This window comes from Dunckerocampus dactyliophorus, chromosome 4 (genome assembly GCF_027744805.1).
Source record: "Dunckerocampus dactyliophorus isolate RoL2022-P2 chromosome 4, RoL_Ddac_1.1, whole genome shotgun sequence".
In the NCBI taxonomy this organism is placed as follows: Eukaryota; Metazoa; Chordata; class Actinopteri; order Syngnathiformes; family Syngnathidae; genus Dunckerocampus; species Dunckerocampus dactyliophorus.
Genome location: NC_072822.1, coordinates 28,981,444 through 29,000,882, shown reverse-complemented (window position 1 = coordinate 29,000,882; position 19,439 = coordinate 28,981,444). Strand labels below are relative to the sequence as shown.

Here is a 19,439-nt window from a genome sequence, read left to right as displayed (position 1 = left end):
TTTTGTTACAGTATCAACATGGATTCTAACCTCATTGGCAGACGCCCAGTCACTGCACATCAACAGCAGTTCAGCAACTCCGAGAGCAAAAATCAGGTTCTTATGGACAGTGGTACGGTCCGATTTAGGAACCCTATGCAAGGAAAAACACACATACATGGGTAACATGATTAGTGTTTGAAAATTGACTGATGATTATTTACAGGCTTGATTATTTTGTTTGTCTCATACAAAGAGAGCCAAAAAACATTCCATTAGCCAAAAACGGGTTTTAATTCATAGGTGTCGGAATTAAGCCAGGGGTGTCCAAAGCAGGGCATAAACACTTATTGATATATATATCTATATATACATATATATATCTATATATATTTCGTCGTGCTGGCCACGTTCAACAAATTTCCCAAAAGTTTCAGAGCCCATGCGTGTGGTAACACATACATGTAAGGCTTGCTTCATTTATGTTTTATATGTCTTATTTTCTCTTATTGTGTCTACTATACTGGTAATAGGAGTGTAAAGGTGATTATCGGGGTGTTATTTCATTTCTAGAGGGTTCACATAGTGTTAAAACCCATATTTAAAAATTTTTGTATGCTCTAATGTATGTTGGGGCAGCCCTCCCCTCACTGCAAGACATTTATAAATCTAGAGTCCTACGAAGAACACACAACCTCATCAAGGACAGTACACATCCACAACACTCATTATTCACACTCCTACCGTCAGGCAGACGCTACAGGAGTTTGAAGTCCAGGACCACAAGGCTGACAAACAGCTTTTACCCACAGGCCATCAGGCTCCTCAACGAAGCACTCGCACACGCCGCACGCAACACACGCACACACTCATAGCACTTTATTTATTTATTTGTATTATTTATTTGTATTAATGTCTCTTCTGTTGTTGTTGCTTAATTTATTGGTATTTATGTTTATGTGTTTATGTTTCTTATGTTCTTATTCTTTCATTTGTTTTCTTTCTTTTCTTGGGAGAATGAACAGAATAAGATTTTCATTGCATAGTATAACTGCTGTTGTACTATGCACATGACAATAAAACTCTCTTGAATCTTGAATCTCTTGAATCTTAACTACGAAAATATTCTATTTATAAATAAGGAATTCGGCTTTGTGAAAATTCACTTGTCTGGAACCAATTAACCGGGATAAACAAGGGCATACGTTATACTAATTTGCTTTGTCACCTATAACACAAAGCTGAGATGTGGATTTTTTTTTTCAGCTAGCTTAGCATATATTGACCTACACTGAGTTGGTTTAAGCGTCTTTAATGGAGAAAATATATCAAAATGCCCCCCACATTCTTTAATTTTTTTATGTGGTGGACAAAGTTTGGACATCCATCCACTTTGAATGAATAATTATTAAAAGACTGGCTACCATTTCATATTTGACACGTAACACATAACGACAGTATTGACTTGTAATGAAAACTCTAATTGAACATCCAGCAGTAATGTTCAGGATTTTCAGAAAATATTTCTCAGGTGCTCTTCAACAAATCAATGTTTTTTTTTCTTGATGTGAGTCTGGTAGGTTTTTTTAAAAAATGCTTTTCAACCTCTGTGATTTAAAGGGTGCACTCTGTGATGTTTGTGACTCACCCCACAACAATGAAAAGGATGAAGGTGAAGAGGAGGCCACACAGAGACACTCCACAGCCAATGAACGTCAGCACCTGCAGAGCTTTTTTGTTTTCTGGGCTTGGCTGAAACACACACACACACACACACACACACACACACATGCACGCGCACACACGAACGCCCACACATACACACAAAGCATGAGCTGTAAATAGCAGCACACACTGTGGAAGAAAGTCTGTGTAACTACCTGATCTTCGTAGACTTGTAGTAGCAATGCAAAATTGGTGGTGTGGTTGCAGTAGCACACAGTGTAGTCATATTGTTTGGAAACAACCTTGCACCCTTTGGTATTCCACCACCCGCCAGCCTCTGGACTAGATAGACACACATAGCACACATTTATCTGCATTCATGGGAAAGTACTCAAATATCTTGACATTGTTTTTAGATTGCCGGTAACCTTTGGTAGAAATCTAAAAATTCCAAATATCTCTTACGTAAGGGTAAAATCCCAGAAGGCGCACACTGGCTCGTACACAGCCCCAGCAGAGTTCTATGACATAGATTCCACATAGAGATAAATGTGTGGATGGAAAGAATAACTGTGAATATTTCCGAAAGAAAGTGTTCTCACCTGTACTTTGTGATGGAGCTGAAAGCGGACCGCAGTGCTGACGGGTTGATCGTCTCCCAGCACAGTGGTGGATATGACAGAGGAGCCCAGGATGGTACCCAAATACCTAAAGGGCACACATTCGTCTGTGAACGATGAACACCACCCACAAAAAGAGTAGCCAAGTTAAAAATTCACAGGGAAATATTTACAGTGGGACCCCGCCAATTCACTTTTGGCAGATTTTGGGTTAAAAAAAAGTTTTTTTTAATAAAACCCCCCAATAAATAGGCCGTTCTTTTTTTTTTTTTTCAGAAAACACATCTCATTCACCATAAGTCGGTAGTAATTTATAAATAATCTATATACACATATCACTGTTGGAAAGCCCACAATTTTTTCATGTTTATTTATTTTTGCTTCACTGATAATTAGGGATGCAACAGTACACGGTAAAAGCGCGCACTGTGCACTGTTCGTATGTGAGTGTGTGTGCGCATGTAACGGATGCCAGCCTGTGAGGCTGCGCAAGTGTACGTTGGTAGAGCTGTGCTGAACACGCGGTCGACAGTACAGGCTTTTGGCCGTGTGGTCACCGCTCTCGTCTCCCATTGCAAAGGTCCTGTGTTCGGGCCCCGGTGCGGGCAGTGCGGGTTACATTGGTGCTGTGACCCGGATGGGAGTGAGGTTGGAGGGAGTGAGTGTAACAGATGCCAGCCTGTGAGGCTGCGCAAGTGTACGTTGGTAAACCTCACTCCCTCTACCTTGAGAGCTGCGCGGTAGACAGTCGGGGCTTTTGGCTGTGTGGTCAGCACTCTCGTCTCCCATTGCAAAGGTCCTGTGTTCGAGCCCAGGTGTGGGCAGCGTGAAGCAGGACGGGTTACACGCACACGTATCCAGGTTGGCGAAAAGCCCTCCCAACGATGTAATGCCCCATTTCCCACACTGTACATATTTTGAGCGAGGGACAGTCTGCCGAAAAGCGGTCAAAAAGGCATTCGGCGACAGAGTATATATTGGAGACTATCTGCGACAACAGCCGCATGGCCCTGGCCGTCTGTGTCGACGATGCGGTGGGGAGATCACCTCAGTTACAAGCCCGCGGCGCCCCATGCTTCCTGGCCCCAACGTAGAGGTTCGGTGCACCCAAGATGAAAGCAGCGTGCTGCCATTGTTCAGTATAGATGAGAACAGTGCTGCACTCTGCAACTATTATCTCAGCGCTTCAGGTGAGGAGCATTGCTAAAAATAAAGTAATCATCACCCTGTTCAAACGCTTACTGTTGCACTTGCACCTTCCTAAAAAGAAACACTGTAAACCAGGGGCGTCCAAAGCTTATTTAGCTTATCATACAATATACTGAACTACATTTGGATTGCTTTTAGCATCTTTAATGTAAACATCAAAGTTCTTCAGTTTTTCTGTATGCTATATCAATATTTGTATTTCTATTTGAGAATTGTATTTATTGGAGAATTACCTGCCAGTAGATTGCACTTTCATTTTCATGCTTTATTTTAAGAATCATTTCATAATAATCAATACTAAAGAGAGAATTGTAGGAGAAAAAAAGGCACAAAAATGGGCCGAAACAATAGCCCAAATACCGAGGTACAGACCGTACCGTGGGTTACCTCGACCGTTGCATCCCTATTGATAATGTTTATCCCTCAAGCGTTGAGGTTTCGCCCTTTGCTTGGTGGCCCGTGAACGCACCATGGATGTGTGCTGAATGTTTGTTTGGCGACGGAAGCGCTTCAGACAATCTGTCCTCAAATCATTTATTAGTGATGAGTAGCTACTGTATACATTTAATATTTTAAATGCGTTTAATACGTGTGTGAGGCATATTTAGGGATTAAACCTGGATTGTGTAACGAGCAAACAATGGCAATTGAAGAGAGAAAGGGATGGTTCTGGAGCTGAATTTGATCGAATAACTACAACACCTATTGTCATTGATGATGATGATTCAAATGATGATCCAAAATCTGAGGAGAATAGAGGAGAATTTAGGGCGTATCAATTACTCGAGGTTTTTCGCCATTCACTGGTGGTCCCGGAACCCCCCAGAATCAGGGCTCTACTGTATTATTTACTGTAAACAATACCTCTGGCTTCCATCGGTGACAGTAGGGACCATGCTGATGTTTTCTTCAGGATTGAAAAGAGGCCGCAAAGAACCATACCAGGTGTTGACTAAGGTGAGTTTATGGAATCCTGTACAGAGATTAAAGAGAAAAGCTTTCTACAGGTTGTACCAGACTAATAAATGAAATCGCATAGAGAGCGTGTTAATTTAGGATCATTTATTTTTCAAGGTGAATTGTTGTTGCAAAACCCAACAATGTGCCTTCTGCTGCACTTCACGGCAAGACCTTGGCGGGAGAAAAGGATGAATGCATACTACACATTCCCCAGTCAAGGCATTCATTTGCAAGACTGAATATGACTCCTTTGCAAAAAGAGTGACTTGTGTTGTGACAAATAAGTCTGAATATGCAATTGACTTAAGTGAGTGAAGATTGGTGAACGAAAATGATTAGTGCTTCGAGTGGGTCTCCTACCGTTATTATGGAGATCCTGTATTTTCTGATAAGGGACTGAAATGCAGTCTGGATTGGAGTGTTTCTCACTCTCAGGTCCACAGAAACTTGATCCCTTGGTTGGTTCCCACAGCCGCTGCTGCTGCACTGCTAATTCTGAACGTAACGAAAAAGCACATTCAAGTTAGACTTAAATGCAAATGCAGTTCCTACAAGCCTCCGTAAAAGACCATGTGAAAACCATGCGATCTCTCCAAAGCAAAGATGGTCATGAAAAATGTCTGTGGAAATCTAACAAATTAAAGTGACATGGATATGATATATCACAAAAAGGAGGTATCACTATTCAGGAATAACATTATTAGAGCTCTCTAGACATGAAATAACACCGCTATAGTCACCTTTACTCTCCTATTACCCAATATAGCAGACATAATAAGAGCAAATAAGACATAATTTACACTCACACATGTTAGCATTGGGAAAGTTCCTTCTTATTGGTCTTTTTTTACTTCAAGCTTTTCCAAAACAACATGGCGCTTCTACCGTCTGCAGTCCCCCATATTAACCATGGAAAATTAGGCAGAAGGGGCTGCAATATTCTATATCAATAATCAGATATTGACTTCAATCAAAATATCAGGCAAAAAATACATAAAATGTGCTTAAATGTGCCTATTTTTTCCTAATGATAGGCCATATTCAACCCCAAAACAGCATGATTTATTTATTAATAATTTTTTTAAAAACGTGATCGAGTGAAGCCACACAATTCGGAGAGAGGGATTAGTGTACCATTTTGCTCCACGTTTTTGTCCACCTCAAATAAGCTGAACATACCTGCACTATCATGGATCATCCAGGAGGAAAAGTCAGGCCTGTGTTGGCATTTCAAAGCCATGATGTGTGGCTTTTGTGAGATTTGGCCACTAGATGACACTGTTGGTTTACATATCCCCACACTCCCTCTGCAACCAAACGGCTTTCCATGCTGTTATTGATCCATGATGAGCATTTTAATTGCAAGATGGTGTCATGTTTCATTGGCAGTTTTGAGAGCAACACCGAAAGCACTTACAAATGAGAAGTAACGTGACAACACAATCACAAAATCATCTTGAACATTATTGGTTATCATTATGCTTTTACTTTGCCAATTTTCTCAATTTAAGGACTCATATGCAATTTGAAGTCTGCACTTTGGACGTGAGTTGAAAAAATTGCAGTTGCAAACCAAATGCAAATATGCGTGTGTGATGTGTGTGACACTCACTGATGTTGGGGCTTTGAAACGTCACGTGATCACTCTCTGCCATCAAGCGGGGGCTCAAGCTGGTCACCATCCGGTCAATACTCTTGACCACATCCATGGGGCCATTCACCACCTAAAAGACATAGAACACTGGCACATCAGCAACCTTTATGCACTCTTCTGCTCCGCTAACAAGGTACATAGAAAGTCTGTATAACTACAGCAAAAAGAAGGATGGCCTCTCAGCTGCTGTCTCACAATGTCTGTCGGTTGGTGAATGAGATGTGAGAAAAAAAAAACGGCCTATTTTTAGGAGAAAATAAATAAATAATGCTTTGACCAAAAATCCACAAATTGTGAATATGCGGAGATCCACTCGACTGCATGTTTCAACAAAGATATGCTTTCGGCAAAGAGATTTTCAGGCTTGTGTGCTGTTTTTTAGCTTGACTTAAATCTCAAGTTCATTTGGAGTTGTTAAAACAAATACAGTCATCTCTACAAATACAGTAATGACAGTTAATCGGTTCCAGACCCCGTCCATGTTTGAGTGAACTTCCGTGAAGTACGATTCCTTATTTATAAATGGAGCATAGAAAACTCTTTATGACCTTCCACATACAATTTTTACATTATTAGAGCCTTCTAGACATGAAATAACGCCCCTATCGTCCCCTTTACACTCCTATCACATAAATAAGACGTGTGCTTATGTGTCTTGCTGTGAATGAATTCCAGTGTGTCCAGTGGGGGCGGACAGGAATCGATATCGTGGGTTCAAAGTTGAGTTTTAGCTTGGTGCGAGTTATGGCCGCAACAGTAGCCCGTGTTAGGAATTATTGTGCCTGTTATGAGAGCTGCAATGTAAGCCTGTTGTTCCAGCGATCAAGTCTGGTGTTTGTGTGTCTCACCCAACATTAATATAACATTACTGACACCTAGTGACCAGTGTAGAATACTACACATCATCACAGCATCTTTGAATGTGTCTTTTGCATGCCTAATTTTGTATTTTACTTAATTTAGCCATTTTTATGCTTGAAAATGCTTCATTTAAGCACAAAATAGTAATATTAGCTTAAATATGCATATTTTGTTACTTATAATATCTACCGTGGAACCTCGGTTAGCGTCCTCCCCGGCATGTTTTTCGGTACACTGCGTAAGTCCAACTGGGTTCTTGTTGTAATTTTTATCACAAACGTCCTTGCTAGCACCCTTAGCTTGCTAACAAAATGGCAACTGGAGCCGGATGCCTGTCATCAGCGGCAAATGAAAGGGATATATGAAAATTTAAGGTAATTTTACCTTCATTGAAGACTTAACTGTTCCCAAAGACACAATGTGGCAGCCAGTCACCATCTTCCTGTTTCGTGATGAGTGTGTATGCTGTATATGTATTCCGCTGCTAGGGGAGCTGAGTAGGGGCCCGGACAGGAAGTGATGTCGGGGGTTTTAGCTTGGCGTGGGTTGCGGCAGCAACAGTAGCCCGTGTTAGGGATTATTGGGCCTGTTATGAGACCATCATCATGTTATGAGATCATTCAAACCTGCAATAAAAGCCTGTTGTTCCGGCGATCAAGTCTGGTGCTTGTGTGTCTCACCCAACATTACAGTAACATTACTGATATGTAAAATACTTCATATTACAATATGTTTGAATGCGTCTTATAAATGCCTTATAGTTGTATTTTACTTAATTTTGCCATTTTTATGCTTGAAAATGCTTGCACTTAGGCATTTCTTCTTTTTGCATTTTCAAGCTGTACTTAGAAGATCGTTAAGATCCAACAGTGCAAAATGTAAATTCTTGCAATTTTTCGACTGGTCTTAACAATTTGATCAGGAGTGTATATATAATCCTGTCCTGTTAATTATCTTTCCTTAAATTACAATAAAAATGGGCATATTGCAGACATAGTTGCAAATTTGTGATTAATCATGATTAATTAATTCAGAAAGTGATTAATCTGATTAAAAATGTTAATCATTTGACAGCCCTAATTTCTCATTTCAATTCAAAATTTGATAAATGCTAAATTTAAATCCATCCATTTTCTATTCTACTTACCATCACTAGTGTCGCGGGTATGCTGGAGCCTATCCCAGTTGACTTTGGGCGAGAGGCGGGGTACACCCTGGACTGGTTGCCAGCCAATCGTAGGGCACATATAGACAAACAACCATTCACACTCACATTCATACCTATGGACAATTTAGAGTCGCCAATTAACCTAACATGCATGTTTTTGGAATGTGGGAAGAAACCGGAGTACCCGGAGAAAACCCACACACGCACGGGGAGAACATGCAAACTCCACAGAGAGATGCCCAAAACGGAGATTCGAACCCAGATTTTCCCAATCTCCTGACTGTGTGGCCAACATGCTAACCGCTAGGCCACAGTGCGGATACATGTAAACATGTAACATGTACTGTACATTTAATTTTGTTAGTTGTGGAAAGCGGATGAAAGAACGGCTGCGAAGAAAGGATCTTTTGTCCTCTGCCGAAGCTTTGAAGGTAAGTGGCCCCTCTGACTCTTTCTCTTCTGTTTTTATTGATTTTGACAAAGCCACAAATTAGCTTTTGCAAAAACATGGGAGCGATAATGATGAAGTTAACAAAACTACAACACATAAAGAGACCGATTTTTCACAGAAATGGCCCCTCAAATATCCAGTGTATTTCACAGTTTAGCGTATCTTGAAGTATTTGCTTTCTGTATATGTCCCCCGGCAGAACAAGTTTGGAGACCCCTGTGACACACTCATGCAAGAAGAAATAAAAATGGAAGCATATACTTGTCATAATTGCAAAAATTGTCTCGGTCAGCTTAAGAATGACTGTAGTAACAGTTCAGCCAAAGAACACTCACTCACTAATCATAATGATTTTTCCATGGTCTGTTTTGCAACCCATCCTTTTATGCACAGTGTTTCTGAAAAGTACACCTTGGATGGAGGGGCAGGGGCAGTGTGGCAGGGAGGTGGTTGGAGGAAGAGCACTGCAACAGTTTTCTAAGAGATGCTCATCCATTGAGTGTGGGCTGAGACGACCTTGGAGTGTTGAGAGCCCGGAGAGGGACGTGAGGCAAGCGGTAATTCAAACACAACACTCGCCATGAGGAGCCCTCCATATGCATCCAGACACTGCAATCCAGAGTGACATTAAAACAAGACGCCATGTATGCGTTTGTGAACAAGATTACCGTATCCTTCTCTGTTTAGAACCTTCTGTCAAACAAAAGCTGAGTTTCTGTGTGGAGACTTTGTCGTTTCCAGTGAAGAAAGGAAGAAATGTTTCAATTTGAATGTGATAAAGCAATTGATGGCCTGTTCACCTGTCCCTGACTACAGTACAGCAGCACATCAACCTATGAATGAAAGCATATTGCCCTCTAGTGGTTACAACCGGAAATACATGAATTGGCTGCTGTTCACCAAGTGCTCAATGATTTGCTATCTGAAAAAGTAGCCGTGATGATGGCATTTTAAAATGTTCTTCATCTAAATGAGGGATGGTGGGGAAAAAGGCACTGGAAATGCCAGATAAACCTTACATGAAAGATATGGTGAGTATGAATTATCAGTAGTAGACGGGGAAAAAGGTTGAAAACCACCAAAACTAATATATGAATAAATAACTGATTTGGTATTAGGGTGTGTATGTTTTTTCTCACTGATGAATGGTGACAGTGGCAGATAGGGAAAACTACATCCTGCTCGCCACATGAGATGCTACAAAGAGAGCCAAGCGTGCTGCAAGGCAAAGAGGAGATAAGAATGTGCAAAGCAGTCAGTGTCTGCTACCTCTTTGATGGCTTGCCACTTGAAGGCATTGTCCTGGCTGATGACGCTGTCGGCCACACTGATGAAGTGCTGGCTGAGCTCCTGGACGCTCTCCTCGCTGTGGTTGGCCCCGTCGGTCGGCTGGAGAGGGACATCAGCAGCCAGTGACAGCAGCTGGATGAGAGAAACCATGTCCTCTGGCTGCAGTCCTTCCTGCCTTGTGTCCTGAAGAGCCTGGACGGACACGTCGAGCAGGGCCGAGGCTTCACCGAGGCTGCTCAGTCCTGATGGCTGCTGGCCCAGGACCGCCTGGGAGTGTAGAGAGGACTGCAGTCATTTCTGTTTTGGCAATTTCATACCAATAATGCTGTATCTGTAACCGCATGAATAAGACTGACTTTGTATGACAGTCCTCTAGAGATGTGTGTGTCATTAATGAGTCATTCAAAACATGTCGGTTTTTGACTCATTTGGGGATGCACAGGTATTAGTCTCTGTTAACTTGTTCACTTACTCACCCCTGTAACCGCTAGCTAAATGAAAAAAGGAAACCAAGTAACATCAACGTCATTAATTGTGCAACTGTTACTCCAACATCTGGTCCTTGCCTCAGATCAACTCTCCTTTCCCCTTCCTGCCCGAGCTGCATCACAACGAATGATGCACCCCCTCACCATGCGAGTTTCACTGACTTACGGGTGCTCGACAAAGACTCGAATTTCACTGACTCACGAGATGGCGTAAACCGGGGTTTCACTGACTCCGGGGTGCTCGACAAAGAAAGACTCGAGTTTCATTGACTAGTCGGGTTGATGCAAACTCAAAAGTAATTGACTCACGGGCGCTCGATGAAGACTCGAGTTTCAGTGACTCGCAGAGTTGACGCAAACTCGAGTTTCACTGACTCACGGGTGCTAGGCGAAGACGTGAATTTCACTAACACAATGGTTTACAAAAACTCAAGTTTCACCGACTCATGGGTTGACGCACACTTGCATTTCACTGGCTCACAGGCGCTCGGCATTGACTCGAGTTACACTGGCTTCCTGGTGCTCGGTGAAGACTTGAGTTTCACTGACTCATGAGTTGACAACAACTCGGGTTTCTCAAACTCATGGGTGCTCGACGAGGACTTGGGTTTAACTGACTCATGAGTGCAAGTGGTTGCGCCTGTGTGACTTCCTACGCGTACTTTGTAACAAGTGAATTGAATACCCAATTCACGTCAGTGCGCGACTCAAGTCAGTAAAAGAAATTGAGTTTCCCATCACTACTGTCATCAGCCAGGTATGTTATTTGGACACGAACAGAACCTTTTGAATTCCGATGACGCAGGATGGTAAAAATACAAAACATGTTTTTTTTTAGGTTTATACTCTTTCCAGTTCTCAAAAGTACAGGGGCTGACAGGGACGAATGCGTACCAGAGTCCAAACACTCCAATAATGATCCAACAATCATAAAACACATGCAACTGGAAAATGCTGCAAATTAAAAATGCTGCAAATCACATAAAAGCTGCAGGATCAAAAACATATGTAAAATAAAAATGCTGAAAAAAACAAAAACACACACAAAACCAACTGCATGAGATAAATGCTGCAAGTTCAGGGAAAAAAGGGGAAATTAGCCAGGTTAGCAGGGGATGCAGACCTGAGGGATGCCCGTCTAGAGTGGAATGCTCAGAAGAAAGTTGGAGTAGTGAAAAGGTACATTTTTCTTCATGTTTTTGGTAAACACACTCAGTTGCTTAGAATACTATAAAATATTACATCCTAAGTTTTCAAAGACAAATATCCCTTATGTCTGTGGAAAAGAATAATAATAGTAATAAATAATAATTATGAAAATAACATGTTCGGGTTGTCTACCTGGCTGTTGTTGGAAAGCTTCATCAGATGATTCATAAATGCAGTGGGCTGAGAGCTCTGGGAGTCACTGATCTGCTTCATCTTCAGGTAACGCTCTGGGCCAAAAACAACATGAACGATATTAAAACTGCTTTACCAGTGCAATAATGTGTGGCACAAATTTGATTTCATATTTGTAACATTTTTTCTGAAGCACTGCAATCATGCTGGCCATCATCTTCCAGCCGTGTCTGACCACTTTGCCCAGATGATAAAATAAAATAAATTAAATACAGTGGAACCTTGGTTAGCGTCATTCATTCGTCCCAGAAGGTCCGATTCCAACTGAAACGGACGCTAACCAATTAATTGTTACCATAAGAAATCATGCAAATCCAATTAATCCATTCCAGAAAGCCAAAAATGTTAACACAAAACATGTTTATAGTTTTATAATTAGAGTTTTACATACATAAAAAAATGCATAAAATTAGGGCGGCAGTCTTAGCAGGGAAGCCCAGACTCAAATTAGATCACTATAATGTATGAAATAATGTATGAAACCCCCCGGCCCCCGGTCCGCGGGAGATTTGTGGGAACACAAGCTGGTCCGTGGGTCAAAAAAGGTTGGGATACAGCTCATTCCCAACCCGGAGGGAGAAATTCACCCTTTAATAACTGAGAACCATGTCCTCGGATTCTCATTCCAGAAGCTTCACAGTCAGATGCTAACCGCCCCAGTAAACGCTGAAGGTCACAGCACGATATTGTATAAATACAATCAATTCATAAATAGTTTATAAACAGTAACATTATAAAATAAAAAAAGCCAATTCTATACAAGTGGCATTCATACAGTACAATGACAATGACAAAGGCGCAATGACAAAAAACCCCACTTAATAATAAAATTAATCAAATAAATATAATAATAATAATAATATAATAATAATCAAAGTAAAGGGATATCAATTTTGGAAATTGCGGCCATTATTTCATTCAAATATATAATATACAAATATAGTAATATACAATAATGTACAGTTTTTTAAATGTCTAATGCAAGCGATGACTTGTCCCACATTGTTCAACGGTCCTTGAACGCACCATCTAACTTTCTCCCTCGCTGCACAGATAGACTACTATACTGTATTTTTCCACTTTTTCTTTCACCTCATATTTGGACCCAAATGGTGACCGCATGTGGAAATGCATAATAGTAAGATTTAATGACATTATTGAGTGTTCATGCACATATACACTATGTGCCGTGCACCTCTCTGAAAAATAAACTCCAGGCTCGTACAGGTGGATGGTGGGTCTGTATTCATTTAGTAATTTGATTTAATTTGATGTTGTCAAATGTGTTATGTTTTACACAATATATAATAAATAAGATAAATTAGATCTCGATATGTGCTATATGTTGAAAGTCTTTCCCTGTGCCTAGTGCATTTGCTAATGCTAGTGCTATTTATGTCAATTCTCGTCTTCACTCATGGTCACATTGACACAAGACCCCAAATAGCTGTGACAGCCTAGCCTCCTTATTCACTTCCATATTAGATGTAACTGGGTTCTCCCAGGTGGTGGATGAACCTACCCTCTGTCATAATCACACACTTGATCTGGTCATGACATACGCCATTGATGTTAAACACTTGACAGTATTTCCACAAAATCCTGTTCTGTCTGACCATTTTCTAATTACATTTGAATTCCAAATAGCTAACTACACACCAGTAGACAAAACCGTATTTACCAGATGGCTATCAGAAAACAGTGTTAATAAATTCAAAGATGTCATCGCCCCCTCCCCAATTCACTGCCCTTCATTAACCTAATAAACAATACTAACACTAGTCAAACACAGAATGATAAACTCAAAGACACCACAATCTCCGTCCTACCAGAAACTCTCAACTCAGCCGCCCCTTAAAAAGAGGAACCCAAATAAATCTGCCCTATCGTACAATTCGCATACCCATGAGCTGAAACGTAAAACACAAAAATTAGAGAGGAAATGGTATTCCCCCCACTCACACGAAAATCGTTCAGCCAGGAAAGAGAGCCTTAAAAATGATAGAAAGGCCATGTGTGTGATGCCAGAACAGCTTACTACTCATCTTTAATTGAACAAAACAAAAATAAGCACAAATTCCTCATCAGCACTGTGGCTAGGTTAACAAAGTGTCCCAGCACCATCAACCCCTCCATCCCTACCACTCTTAACAGTGATGATTTCATGTCAATTTTTGACAGTAAAATTGCCACTAGACACCAAATGAACCACCTCCCCCCATCCCTCCAACATGGTGACCATTGTATTTGTATTTGTATTTGTACTTTATTTATCCCACAGCGGGGAAATTCACTTGTTACAGCAGCAAGCAAGCTACGCAAGGAAGAGGAAATGATGATGACTGCAATACACTTAAACTGTTTTTACTCCATCAACTCTTCTGAACTAGCCTTTACAATTTCCTCCTCAAATTCCTCAACTTGCAAGTTCGATCCCATCCCTTCTCACTTGTTCAAAGATACTACCCTACTTGTCAACACAGCTCTTCTCAAGATAATCCATATGTCGCTAGTGACATGCTATATACTACAATCATTCAAAGTGGCTGTAGTCAAACCGCTTCTTAAAAAAACCTAACCTTGATCCACATGTCTTAGCTAACTACAGACCAATATCCAACCTTCAACCTCCAAGATCCTAGAAAAAGCAGTTGCCAGTCAGTTACACCATTTCCTTCAAAACAATAATCTACTTGAGGTCAGGATTTAGGATGCACCACAGTACAGAAACAGCACTCGTGAAAATTACAAACGACCTCCAACAAAGGCCTCATTTCAGTGTTAGTTTTATTAGACCTTCCAGAAGCATTTGACACAATTGATCACCAAATCCTAATACAAAGATTAAAACACACCCTTGGCAATAAAGGAACTGCATTAAAATAGTTTCAGCCCTATTTGTCAGATCGCCTGCAGTTTGTATCCATTAGTAATAAAGAATCCAGACACGTGAAGGTCAGTCATGGCATCCCACAGGGTTCTGTGCTAGGACATGTATTGTTCAGCCTTTATACAGTATGTTCCCCTTAGGCAATATCATTAGAAAACACTCTATTAACTTCTACTGCTATGCAGATGACACACAACTGTACTTATCAATGAAACCTAACCAAACTAGTCAGCTGTCCAAACTCCAGGCGTGTCGTAACGACATAAAGAGATGGATGACCTCGAAACCTTTACTATTACACTCAGATAAGACTGAAATCATAGACCTTGGTTCCCAGCACCTCAGAGACAAGATTGCAAATGATATTACTGCCTTAGATGGTTTTGCACTCACCCCCCACAATATATAGTCAGAAACCTTGGTCTTCGATCAGGACCTTTCCTTTAGTTCCCAAATATGACAAGGGTCAAGAACAGCATTTTTCCATTTATGGAACATAAAGAAAATCAGAAAATTCCTGCCAACTACCAGATGCAGAAAAACGTGTTCATGCTTTTGGGACCTCCAGGTTGGATTATTGTAACTCTCTGTTAATAGGTTGGTCTAAGAAATCTTTAAAGACCCTTCAGTTAGTCCAAAATCTTGCCGCAAAAATCTTAACCTGAACCAGAAGAAGAGATCATATCTCACCTGTATTAGCCTCACTGCAGGGGTTATCTGTCAAATTTAGAATTGAGTTTAAAATTCTCCTTCTCAAATATAAAGCACTACATAGTCAGGCACCAGTGCATCTTAAAGAGCTCCTAGAACCCTATCGACCCAGGCAAACACTGCGCTCCCAGAATTTACTTGCCACTCCTAGAATTTTAAGAAGTAGAATGGGAGGTAGAGCATTTAGTTATCAAGCTCCTCCGTTATGTAACCATCTCCCCTACTCAATCCGGAGCGCAGACGTCCTCTCTCTATTTAGAAGTCAACTCAAAACCTACCTCTTTTTTATGATACACTGATAGGTATCAGAGACACTCCTCTATGTTCCTTGGACTAAGACTAAGACTTCTGGCTTGATCTACCATCTACCCCTTTATTTTTATATCTTAACCCAACTGGTTGAGACAGATGGCCGCCCCATAGAGCCTGGGTTCTGTTCAAGGTTTCTTCCCCAGAGGGAGTTTTTCCTTGGCTCCGTCGCCAAGTGCTTGGTCATGCGGGGTTTGAGTTGGTTCTCTGTTTTCATTTATGAATGTGACCTTCATGTAAAGTTCCATGAGATAACTGTTATTGTGTTTTGGCGCTATATAAATAAATTGAATTGAATTGAATTGAATAAAATTGAAATACCCTTTTCTATGTCCATTTCTGCTCAGTATTTGTTTCTGCTTGTGGCGCAACATCCACCGCTGTGTTTCCCCAAACTACGGTGTGGGCCGAGGGTGAAACAGAATGTGCGCATGTTAATTGCACGTAAAAAAAAATGCTGGAGTACATATTATTCACTTCCTGTATTCCATATGTGATTTTTAATACATAGAATAATGATAAGATAATGTAACAATATGATGATATAATTATTATGATTTCTTAACGATTAATACAAAAATCAATATAATAATAAATACGTCATAATAAATAGAACAAGCATAACAGAACAATAAATATAATAATCAGTATAGTACTAAATAAATAAAATAAAGACAAACATAATAAAGCAAGTCCAAGACTCTTCTGCCTTGTATTTAGCAAACATCAACTGCTTGTATTGTTTTTTGAATTCGCTCATCTTGGTGCATTGTTTGAGTTCCTTACTCAATCCCTTCCATAATTGAATTCCGCATACTGAAATGCTGTGGGTTGTTAGCGTTCTCGTGTGTGAGTGTTTCAAGATTTGTTTTTTCCTAAGATCATATTTCTCCTCTCTTATAGAGAAGTATTGTATGACATTTTCGGGTAGCTAGTTATTGTTAACGTTATGCATTATTTTAGCGGTTTGAAATGTACCAAATCAGCAAATTTTAATATTTATGATTTTAAAAATGAAGGATTTGTATGTTCTCAACAATCTTTTTTGCAGTACATTTAGTGAGTAAAGGTTGCTTTTATAATTATCACCCCATATCGCCACACAATACATTAGATATGGTAATACCAGAGAACAGTAAAGAGTGTGGAGTGATTTTTGATCAAGAACAAATTTTGCATTATTCAATATTGAAGTATGTCTCACCACCTTTTGTTGTATATTTTTGATGTGAGATTTCCAGCTCATTTCTTCATCTATTATGATCCCCAGAAATGTATTTTCATTCATCCTTTCAATGTCCACTTCGTCTATTTGTATTTGTATGTGTCCTTTCTTCTATTACCAAATAGCATTATTTTAGTTTTACTTAAGTTCAAGGATAATCTGTTTTTATCAAACACTGTCTTTAATATGACCATTTCATCCTTGACCTTTTTAATTAGTTCTTCCATGCTTTCCCCAGAACAAAAGAGATTGGTATCATCCGCAAATAATACCAACTTTAAGTCATTTGTCACTTTACAAATGTCATTGTTATACAAATTGAACAGTCTTGGTCCCAATATTGACCCCTGGGGTACTCCACACGTAATATCTAAACTTGCAGATGTGTATTGTCCCATTTTTAACCCAATCGTTATACATTCTAGGATGTTGTCAATAACAAATGACATATTCGTCACCATTTTGTAGTTCAGATGTTTGTTCACGTACACAGCCACACCTCCTCCACTTGAATTGTTCCGGTTTATACAGGTCATTTCATATCCTTCCAGCTCAAAGTCCATACCGTTGTTTGCATTAATCAAAATTTCTGAGATTGCAATTACTTTGAAGGGTTCCTTGAATTGGTTCAACTATAGTTTAATGTTGTTAAAGTTTGCATACATGCCTCTGCTGTTTATGTGGATAGTTGACAACTTATTGCCGATATTAAGATTACTGTTGTATTGCTCCTCCGTATAATAGCAACAGTCATTTGTGATGTGGGAAAAAAAGTTTGTGTCTGGATCTATGTCTTTTTCCAAATCCATTTGTTTGTGATCTGGGAAACAAAAGGTGTCCAGTTGTAGAGCTTCTTGTAGCATATTAAGGACGTTGTTGGAGCTGTTTTCCTTTTCCATTCCTTTCAGTCTTTATTTAGATCCTTGATGTTTTTGACAACAAGAACTCTGGCCCCTGGTCCTCCATTTAATTTGATGAAGATTTTGCAATTTGAACTCCAACTACCTCGGATCCTTACTTGCTTCCTCAGATCACGGGCTTTCTTGGCGATTTCAGCATTGCGCTTTGTCAGGTGGTCATTCATGTAGACGTTTGTCAGCTTCTTTCCTTGTTTCAGCAGTGCAGTCTTGAATTTCCTGTTAGTGAACTTGACGATGATGACGGGTGTAATGCTGTTCCTGCCATACAGTGGGATACAAGTATCAATAGATTGGATGTCTACATCCAACTCCTTAGATTGCAAAAAAGTGACAACTTGTTGTTCCGTTGAAGTGACATCCATTTCGTCTGGTTCGTCCTTATTCCCAACTGCCCTGGCATAGGACCTGGGTTTGATCCGAAGCCCCATCCCAACCATCATTAATTTGTGTGTTCTGATCCATATCATCTATGGTGATTTTGAGTTGCTCAATTATTTTGTCTTTTTGTCTTTTCGATGTGAGGAGCTGTCGGATGCTTGACCTCGGTATGCAGAGACAGACGCAGGAGCGTACAAATAAAAGTCTTTAGATATGCACGTGCAGGTACTCACAGTTGTACAGGAACAAACAACAACAAGGCGACAGAGGGAAAGACTCTGTGAAACAACATAAGTGGCAGTCTAGGGCAGTAGCAACAGGTAAGACAACCTTTTAAATGATAGCACAGGCAAGTAGAGCAGAGGCAATGAACCAGCGCCGCTGGGCTTTTAAACCCCACTAATTGCAATCGCTGCCAGCTGCGCAGCAAACACCTGGAGTGACGCGGCTGCAGCTTCCTCCCAGCAGGAAGTGCAGCACACCAAAGTAAGAGCGCAGGACAGGAAGTGCTCGTTCATGTCATGCGGAACATGACACAATATCTTTCTTGAGAGTTGCTCTCAGTGCTGTATTACTTTCCTGTAATTCTTTGTTCTCCACTCTCAGACTTTGAACTTCATCCGTCCAGTTCTGGACCTTCTGCGTTAAGCAGCCAATGTTTTGTTGCATGAGATCCAGCATCTTTAACTTCTGCATTAAGGAGCCCATGCTTTGTTGCATGGAGCCGATGTTTTGTTGCATGGGATCCAGAATCTTTACCTCCTCCTCTATATGCTCAAGTTTCAGTAGAATTTGCACTAGGGTATCTTCCTGCTTTCCCGCCATCTCTTGCAACTTCTTTGACACTTTCCCTTTTTGTGAATCAGCATGATTAGTCAGTTGACGCTTCAAATAGGCTAGATGCTCTTCGTCAGGTATCGTTGGTGGGGGGCGGGTACAAAACCCAAACCGGAGTGCTTCGACCTGAACTGCTCGAGCCACCATCAGATATGCTTCTTTTCTCTTTTATCTTTGGCGTTATTGCGGTTGCTAAGCAACACCGTCTTGCCGTGTTGTCGATTAGCCGTTAGCTTGTTTTCCACTGCCTTTGTTGTTTAATATTCATTGTAACAGTCAGTCACAGTAACAGAGTCCGGCTTCATGAGCAGCCGCCGATTCAAAGCCGCGGCGAGCCTGATAGCTTGCCTATAAGGGTTGTCGGCTCCTACTATTCATTTTTTTGGTGGTCCGAATTAAGGCAGAGATGTCAGCGCTCACGTC

At 40.6% G+C, this 19,439-nt stretch overlaps 1 protein-coding gene across 4 annotated transcripts in view; it reads right to left on the bottom strand.

Moving 5' to 3' along the window:
* adgrd2 (adhesion G protein-coupled receptor D2) overlaps positions 1–19,439 on the bottom strand; it is a 65,780-nt gene that overhangs the window by 31,830 nt on the left and 14,511 nt on the right. For all 4 annotated transcript variants that reach the window (XM_054772931.1, XM_054772933.1, XM_054772932.1 and 1 more), the window contains 10 exons: positions 11,687–11,781; positions 9,837–10,124; positions 6,046–6,157; positions 4,794–4,928; positions 4,338–4,446; positions 2,247–2,352; positions 2,110–2,165; positions 1,860–1,986; positions 1,628–1,731; positions 31–133 (listed from right to left, as the gene is read on the bottom strand). In XM_054772931.1, coding sequence (XP_054628906.1) covers positions 31–133; positions 1,628–1,731; positions 1,860–1,986; positions 2,110–2,165; positions 2,247–2,352; positions 4,338–4,446; positions 4,794–4,928; positions 6,046–6,157; positions 9,837–10,124; positions 11,687–11,781 — 1,235 coding nt within the window. The remainder of the gene's footprint in view (positions 1–30; positions 134–1,627; positions 1,732–1,859; positions 1,987–2,109; positions 2,166–2,246; positions 2,353–4,337; positions 4,447–4,793; positions 4,929–6,045; positions 6,158–9,836; positions 10,125–11,686; positions 11,782–19,439) is intronic.